This window comes from Apodemus sylvaticus, chromosome 2 (genome assembly GCF_947179515.1).
Source record: "Apodemus sylvaticus chromosome 2, mApoSyl1.1, whole genome shotgun sequence".
Taxonomy (NCBI): domain Eukaryota; kingdom Metazoa; phylum Chordata; class Mammalia; order Rodentia; family Muridae; genus Apodemus; species Apodemus sylvaticus.
Genome location: NC_067473.1, coordinates 101,079,609 through 101,088,857, shown reverse-complemented (window position 1 = coordinate 101,088,857; position 9,249 = coordinate 101,079,609). Strand labels below are relative to the sequence as shown.

General features: G+C 43.7%; 1 protein-coding gene across 1 annotated transcript in view; it reads left to right on the top strand.

Annotated features, from left to right (window-relative positions):
- The first annotated feature begins 428 nt into the window (after positions 1 to 428).
- Rmnd5a (required for meiotic nuclear division 5 homolog A) overlaps positions 429 to 9,249 on the top strand; it is a 52,101-nt gene continuing 43,280 nt past the window's right edge. Inside the window, exon 1 of the mRNA XM_052173889.1 lies at positions 429 to 1,055. Coding sequence (XP_052029849.1) covers positions 914 to 1,055 — 142 coding nt within the window. The 5' untranslated portion in view covers positions 429 to 913. The remainder of the gene's footprint in view (positions 1,056 to 9,249) is intronic.

Here is a 9,249-nt window from a genome sequence, read left to right as displayed (position 1 = left end):
GAGATAACGCAAATTGCAATCAGGGCGAAGTCCTGGAGAAAACCGCCCGGTTGATTTGTGTCGTGTTTCCCCTCGCGGCTTCCCAGTAGAAGCTCTTAGCTCTTCTCTCCAAGCCACCCCCCTCCAACAGCGAGAGCATTGGTTTGGCTCCTCAGTCAGGATTGGCTGCCGTTTTACGCCTCGGCCAGGGATTGGATGATTTTTGTCTCGTTCCTAGCCCCCGCGTCGATTGGTCAGTCTTCTGCTTCTGGGCGGAGCATCCGGGGGACGGTTTCCACCCTCTTGTTTACCGGCCGCGTAGTTGACGCTATCGCTAAAGTTCCCTGTTCAGCTGCGCGGGCCAATTGCGCCGCTCGCTCCGCCCTCGCCCGGCTCCCTCACGGCCTCCCGCGTGGTACCGCCCACACCTTCAGAACGCCGGAGCTCCCTCCGCCCGCGCTTGCCCGCTGCTTCTCTCGGCCCCTCGCCGAGTCCGCGCTTGGTACGGCCCGCGCCGCCTCCTCCGCTCGTGAGGGAGGCTCGACCCCCTCCCGGGCCGCGGCTCTTGGTGCCGCCCGGGAGAACCAGGTCATCGGCCGGTTCCCGTGAAAACAAAAACAATCGGCGGCGCCGCCGAAGGGCGGCCGAACGCGGCGAGCCAGGGGGCCCGGGGCGAGACGCGACGCCGGGTAGGGCGGGCGAGGGAGTGAGCGAGCGAGCGCGAGCGGCGGGGCCGGGGCGCCATGGGGCGGGCGGGCACAGGCTGCGCGGGGCTCCCCCGGCACCGCGGCTAGAGCGCCCGCCTTGCCTTCGCCTCCCGCGCCGCCTGCCCGCCGCCTTGGGGGAGGAGGAGCAGGACGCGGCCTCGGTGGGGCCCGGGCCGAACCACTGCGGACCCCCGGACGCCGGGGAGCCGAGCGCCGCGGTCTCCGGCATGGATCAGTGCGTGACGGTGGAGCGCGAGCTGGAGAAGGTGCTGCACAAGTTCTCGGGCTACGGGCAGCTGTGCGAACGGGGCCTGGAGGAGCTCATCGACTACACCGGCGGCCTCAAGCACGAGATCCTGCAGAGCCACGGTGAGGGCGGTCGCGCGGGGGTCGGGGCCCTGTGCTGCGTCTGCTGGTCCCCAGGCCGCGGCCACTTTTCCTCCTCGCGCGGACCCACCCGGAAACGCGGTGGCCTTGGGAGAGCGGTCCGCTGCACACGGCTCGGGGCTGGGGGTCTTGCGTGGTCCTGCGGGCCGCAGGTGTGCGAGGGTCTGCGCAGGACTTTGTCTAATTCTCGGCCTCGCAGACTTTTCCCCTGGTGGTTCTTAGTTGAATGTTCTTAACTGTGGGTTTCCACACCAGCCGCTGCTGCAACTTCAGAGTTGGACTAATGTGGGCAAGCAGCTCTTCTAAGCTCTTCCCAGGAAGCCGGCCGATTTGAACCATTCAGCGCCCCTGCCTCTGTAGAGACCGACGGAGCTGTTGTCAAGTTGTTAGTTACTTGACTTAGCTGGTCCAGTTTGTACTTGATAATAATCCTTTCAGAAAACAGGTTTTCCATAGAAAGTGTATTGTCTAGGTTATTTCATCACTTGTCCTACGCCTTGTACCACAGATGCCAGGGCTAATTTTGAGAAAGGGTTTTGTGTTTTAAGAATAACATTAAAGCCACAAAAAGTAACATTGGAGCCACAAGGCTGGCTCTTTCTGAATGAGCAGTAAAGGACTTGTGTAATATTATGGATTCATTCAAGAGGTCGGGCCCTTGTCAGTTTGTTGTCTGAACAGAAATTAAAGGGATATTTGCTAGTCGGGGAGAAATGCGGATGGAGCAGGTGAGATTAAGGCAGTGTTAGCCCTGCCTCTCTCCTTTCCTCTACACCATTATTTCCCAAAGATTTCAGTTGTGGGTGACTACTACTCCTTGGTAAAGGAGTCTGACAACTTCTGACACAGCTGTCATTTGGAACGCTGTATAAATGTATGGAAAACATGTTGATGGCTGCATGTGAAAAGATTGAATTGATGGTGGTGATATACTTGATAAAAACAATAAGGTGGACTGTGAGGAAATCTGGTGCGTTTTGACTCATGATATGAAGTTTAAGGGTTTGATAGATATAGATGGACATAGAATAGAGTCTTGGGATAGATGTGAGACTAAAATTGGGTGTTTTCTTTTGCTTTTGGTGTTTTGAGGTAGAGTCTCACTGTGTGAGAATTGAATTTATTCAATTCTTTGAATTTATAATCTTGTCTTCATCTTTCTAGTGCTGGGATTCGCGGTGTGCCCCTCTGTGTTTTCAGATATTTCTAGGACGATGGAGATCATAGGATGTGAGATGAAAGATCTTAGGCTCTAAAGACAACCAAAGTAGAGCGGGAATGAAAAGGGCAGAAAAGGATCCAGAGCGGGGCTGTTTAGCTGGTACTTGACATTTTGTGGACAAACCAGATTATTTCAGGCTAAGAAAAAAAACCAGTAGTGCAGTCAATCAAAGGTGGTTCTCGTTCAAACACCGGACACATCCTTTCCCCAGAGGACATCTTTCCCAAAAAGAAGAAAGCCAGTAGGGAAAGAGAGTGAACGTAGGGCCTACACCTGGAGAGGTAGAAGGAATGTTCCCTTTTTGGGGACCAGGTCAGAGATTGAGGGGTTATTTGAGAGGAAAGATTAAAAAACAGAGTCCTTTCCAGAAGAGTGAGTATAGAAGAGGAGAGAGGTGGTTGTGAGGTTTGTTTAAGGGAAGTTGCAGTCAGTTCCAGATGGTTAAAATGAGTATAAAAATTGCCAGGTCAGGATTTTAGGCCTCTGTGCTGGCTCTGTGGGAACTTTTCACAAAACCTGTGGTGTTGTGGAGGAGTAGGCACTGTATACCACGCTGTTATAACACATAGTTGTGCTTGTTCTCTTGATTGGCAGCCTCTTTTTTTTTTTTTTTTAAACATTTGTGTGCCAGTCCTCTATGGCATCTTTTATTTTCCTCTAATCAGTTGAATAGGATTAACTAATGAAAGGTAGTTTAAAAAACCATGAAAGAAATACGTTCAGATACTAGGTCTGGTTTTTAAGGTAGTCTTTGTTTCTTTTGAGGGAAGATGCACATGCTTTGGTATTTGATTGCGGGCTTCTTGAAGCAATCTAATTCTAATTAATTTCTAAGTTAAAGTTTCAAGCAGGTGAAGGGCAGTGGATATTACATTGAATCTTATATATGCCCCTTTCAAAGGTGTGCCTATTGAAAGCAGAGTTTACCTATTTTAAGGCTTGGGATGTGCCTCCTGGGCAGGTGATCAGGTAGGCTGCTGCGATCTGAAGGAGGAGCTCCTATTGGGCTTCTGTCAGGGTTCTAGGATCTTATGCTCCAAGCTTGTGAGTGGTCAGTAATATTCTTGGGAAAAGAGAATGAGTAAAGTAGAACCTTGGAAATTATAAACTACATGCCAGATAGGATAGAGGGCAGTCATTGTGCCATACTGGTAGGTGGCTTCCTGTTGCAGAAGCATCTTTTACCAGAAGTGGGAAACTAGTCCAATTTTTAAAAGTTATAATTTCTTAGGTTTACTCGAGCCTATAGTGGGATGTCTGAGGTAAAAGGGACCATAGACAACTACATTAAATGAACATAGCTAGAGAATCTGTTGGAAACTGGTTGTAAGTTCATCCACCTTGTCAAATCCTTCCTCCAGGTTATAAACACCGCCCTAGGGGCTGACCTGGAACTGTCTAGCCAGCTCGAAATGACCTCTCTGTAACCTGAAATTGTTCCATGTGAAATTTCTCTATTAGCTATGGCTTTTTAAAATGTAGCTTTCTTAGTGCATATACTTCAGGAGAGCAAGGGTGATAAGGACAGTCACTCACCTTTGGTGAATTAGTTTGTGTTGTCATTTTATCCATCCCTAGTTCTTCAGCTTGGAAAGGGGTGGGAAGGTTTTGTTTGTTTGTTTGTTTTTGTTTTTTTTAAATGAAGCTCCAGCCTCTGCTAGAGTAATAATATTGATGTATAAGAAGGAAATGAAGGCTTTGAGTGTGGGTGGTTCTAGGGCAGCTAAGGTGGTAATAGGAGTATAAAGGGCAATCGAGGCTAGGGAGAGCTTAGAGAAATCTGGCTGAACTGAGCCATTCCTTTTTGTGGATCCGGACACCAGAGGCTTCTCTTTGTGGTCTTGGATAGGGCACAGAGGCAGGAGGATGGGCCTCAGTGGGGTGCCGAAGGTGGAAGGGATAGACCGAGCTATTCATGGCCAGTGGAGAACAGGAACCAGGACGTTGGTCTGAGATAGTAAGACCACTTTTTAACCTACTGTCAGATGTTCAAGAATTCGGCTTAGCCTGAATTTTGAAGTCCACTTTCATTAACTCCCCAGCCGAAAGGAGAGGAGCGCACTCCCTACAGAGTTGAGCCCACCATTCAATGGTAGTTTTCCCAGAAGAGAGAAATTGGCTCTAGATCACTCTGGTTGCTGTTGCCTGGGGATCTTTCCCAGGATGCTCTTGGTCTAATGTGGGTGATGGCTTCCTCATCTGTGTACGTACACTCAGTTTTCAGTGTGCTTGAGGGTGAGCTTAAGTAGACTTAAGCTCAGTTCCAGACACTGGTACTTGTGAGGTCATAGGCTGGATATTAGGTATAAACCAAGGCACACTTTGGTTTTAGAGATCTGGCTTGTGATGAGTCTGCTCCTCCTTCCCCCTTTAATATTTTCCTATTGGAAAATACAATAAAAATTTTTGTTAATGTTTTGTGGTGGAAGAAGAACAAAAAGGAGACTGAAACAATTTTGGTAACAGTTTCACAATATGCTTAAAGTGTAGTGGAGGAAATTATAGAGTTACGGATGTGCCGTATTATTTTTTTGGTTATTTTTATACTATAACTAAAAGGAATTTGGCTGTACTGGTAATCAAACCCAGGGCCTTATGAACACTCTGCAAGCTGTTGACCACTGAGCTATTTATATCCCCAGCCCTCGAAAGAAGTTCTATGGCTTTTTTAAATTTAAATTTTATTTATTTTGAGTAGGTAATAAATGCACATAGTTTGAATTTTAAAAAAAAAGCTTGCTGGGAACAAGCTTCTCCACTGTTCTAGAACCTCCTCATTGCCTGACAGGTGGAGATGCTAGTTTCCATTTAAAAGGAAAAGAATTTGTAGTCATGGGGCTCACTTGTAGATTCCTTGCCTGGCACCTCAAAAATGGAAGCAGTATGATTCTGTGTCACCTGTAAAAGTGGTATTGGCTGTGCATTTACACGTAACTATCATTGTGTTTATTGAATTGGCTAAAGGCAGCATTGTATGTGGAGTTATGAACACATAAAAGCATCTTAAAGAATTTTTTTCATGTATTCATTTATTGTGTGTGCAAGTGTGCACATGTAAAGCTAATTAGGCAAGTGAGTATAAAAATATGGAGGTGACATTTTAAACTCATATTTAGATCACCAATGTCTAACTGCATACTATTTAGGTCTAATATACTATTGTGTTAATAGAGAGAAAGCAAGGGTTGAAGATTGAATGTGCATAGCTTCTAGTCTAGAAACAGTTGTATATATTACAAATACACGTTGAAAAATATGCATATGTGCATATAGAGAAGTGTTGTGTGCTAAGTGTGACCTGCCTATGCCAAGGATAAATTACAAGTAGAAGGATTCAGTTCGGGCCTGGTTGACTCATTAAAGCCAAGTAACTTAGCTAACTCAGGTTAGATCACATAACCAGACCCCATTTGTTGAAATTGTGCTAAATGTTAGTAGATATCCTTGAGAGAAGAATGGCTTTTGAGCTTTGAATTGAGTATAGTGTGGTCTACAATAATCACCTAGTGTGGAAAATAGCTTGTGAGTGGATCATAAATAAAAGTTTGGGTGGATGGCTATACAATAGTATTCAAGCACAGTAAAAGCTGAATAGATGGGTTGCCAAGCTACTCAGGCTATTTTAAGTAGGAAAATAAAAGGTCAGTGTGTTTCCAGTTGGACTTAAAAGTGGATTTAACTTTCGTTAGCCCGTTCCTGCCTAGACTCCTGGAGGAGACAATTCTTTGTTATATGAAACATTGTTCATTTAGATTTGTGTGTTATCCAATATTCTTTGGGTTTCAAGTGGCATGGCAATCTTAATTAAAAGTGGAATTTTTAAACATATGACTAAATAGGCTCCAGTTAGCAAGCCTGACTCCTGAGACAGAGAAGGTGACATCAGGAAGTCTTGTCTTCCATCGTTAATGCTTTCCATGATTACGAGCATTTTCAGAGATTTCCCCCATTTAGAGGTGAAGATGACTGACCTAGGTCAAAAGACAGGAACATGGCTAGCAAAATTTCCCAACATTACTTTCTTGTTTTGTACTCCTTGTCACCTTGAGCTCTGCTCATCCTGCCTGTATCGGCAGAAGAAGAGCTTGAAGAGCGTGGGAAAGGCACATTATCCATAGCATATGTTGATGAAAATGGAAGAACTCTAAGTTAAATCAACCATTATGTTCCCTGAGAAGCATTGGTGAATAGCCTTTTACTGCCCAGCTTTAGCCTTGTATCCTGTGTTCCTAGGTACAGAAAGGGAGATGGTGAGAAAGAGTGGGATAGAAGCATTAAAATTGGAAACATTCTATAAATCATGGACACCAGAGAAAGAGAAACAGGAAGACAGTGACATTGAGTCTTGAGGTAACATTTTAGTAAGGATGGGGCAGGGCCATGATTAGAGGCATTTTGCCCACAGTGCTCAAGTTGAAGTTTGGGCCTGTTTTTGAGTAGTAGCGGTGGAGATGTGGTGTCCTAAGGGGTCTTTGAGAGTGACTGGAACCTGTGTAAGGATGGAGTTGGGCAGAGTTGGGTAAAGGTTGGAAAAATCAAAGGTTAATCCAAGCTTTTAAGCAGAAGTAAAAGATAATTATGGAACCAAGAAAAAACAAGCTTGGAAAAGTGGGAGGGAAAACATGAGTTTGATTTTTTTTTTTAATTTGAAATCAGATTTAAAAGTTACATTGGACTCAATCATTCAGTTTTGAGATACTTAGAGATTAAGTGTCTGTATTTTGAATATGGGATCTTTAAAAATAAAGACTATCTAGAAGACCTTTAAAATCTTGTACCTGCATATCTTTCTTTCCTCTGTAGTTCTTGTCATAAGTACTTTAAAGTCCTCCACCCCACCAGTGACTTATTGGTTAGTTTTCTGCTCCAAGAACAGTTGTCTATACCATGCTGTTGAGCCTTTAAATACAAACTTGATAGTTTCAGTTTTCCTGCTTGATACTGTAGGCTTGTGATGTAGTGGTCTTTAATAAGACTACCCATCTGTGAGTGAGTCACTGCTCTGTCATAAATGGTCAGGCAGGGCTTGAACACTAAAATGCTTTCTTTACAGATTCGCTTATCTTGAGTAAATTCTGAATGTGTCCCCTTCCTCTGGGGTAGGTCTAAAAACTTACCTATTGATCAGCTGTACATAGATAGGCCTTAAGGTTGCGCTCAGGGAGGCCACAGCTCTCCTTGGCCACATTTAGGTTGTTAATGCTACGAAATAGTCCTTTGTTATTTCTAGCATCAGGCTTAGCTTTACAAGTTTCTTTTTGTTTGTTTGTTTGTTTATTTTTGTTTTCTATATTCTTTGTTTATATTCTAAAAGCCTTCCCCTTTCCCAGCCCCCCTCCCCCAATATGTTCCATAAGTCCTCTTCTCTCCATCCATTCTCCTGTCTTTCCCCCTCCCTTTTCTCTGTCCTGGTACTCCCCTACAATGCTGGATTCTGTTTTAATACTTTTCAAGGAGATCCATGATCACTCTGACAGATGACTTTTTAAGAGTCAGTTTTAAGTCCTGATGTCTTTTTTTCTAGGAGCTAGTAACATGAGGGAACACTGCTGGTCAAGGCTTTGACACTCAAATGTTAATTGAATCTAAATGTCATCATTTCTCCCTGCTTTTGACATTCTGAGGGTTTTGTCTTGGTTTCATTTTATCTTTAACTATTAAGATTCTAAACTGGAAATAGTAGTACACACAACTTTAATCCCAGCATTTGGATGGTTTCAAGGCCACCCTCATCTACATAGTGAGTTCCAAGATAGCCAGAGCTGCGTAGTGAGACCTGTTTTGAAAAAACAAAAATAAATTAACAAAAATAAAAGGTTTCAAAGGGGTAAAAAAAAGACTCTAATAAAAGAGTGGGATATAAAAATATCCCCCTCTAGTCTTATTAATGATACCTAATATTTTTTTGACTTGTTTGAATTCAAGCTCTAAGAATGAATCACTCTGTCTTATCGATCTGTCAGTCTCTCATTAGATATCTCATATTTTAGGCTGTGCTGGAACTTGCTGTAGGGAGCCTAGGATAACCGTTAACATACAGCCATCCTTCATCCCCACCCATACTCCAGTGCTGGGATCACAAGTGGATGCTTCCCCGTACTCATGCTTGGGATGGAACCTAACGTTTTACGTGTGTTAGGCAAGTACCCTTACATTCCAGTCCTGTGTGTGCACTGGTTGGTTTATTTTGTTCTAATCTTTAGGAACTTATTTTCATTGAATTCTGGAATGCAAATTTACAAGATTTGAGTTTTTATTTAGGTAAAGCTAGGATTATGTTTTCTAATGGACTTTTATTTCTTTGCATTATAACTTGTTTCCTAATTTGTTTTCTCTGTTGAGATCTCTGTCCATTTTGTGAAAGTGCATAACTCAGGAGAGCTCAAATGCAGTATATGTAATATTTATAAACTAATATTTTTTGCCTCTAGCATAGTCATAAAAATATCTAAATAGGGCCTGTGGTTTCTAGGAAATCCGACAGTTCATTTTTACCAAAATATTTTTATTTTAGGTGGTAGATTTTAGACTTTGAAAATCTGAATCATATTTTTCTTGTGTATTAGCAGTACTTTTTTGTGTGTTTTGTTTTGTTTTTGCCCCACTGGTTTTATAATGGTCTCCGCTGTAGAGGGCCCTGTCTCATGACTCCTGAGGAGCCTGTGCATGATGGTGTGTCGGCTCCTTTAGAGACCTAGTTAGAACTGTGATTGTCAGCTGATGGACAGATGTTCAATCTTCTGCATTTGGATGCTGCTCACTGCCAGCTGTGGTTTTAACAATGGTATATTTTGTCAGCAGTGTATGCTTGTGCAATTGTTTAGCCTCACCCTACACCCCATATGAAAATAAGCACCAGGCAAATTTGAACGTTCTGACACTGGGAATTTAGTTGTCAGTTTTTCTATCTTTGATTCCATTGAATTTAGATGGGTCAAAATGTAAGTGAATATT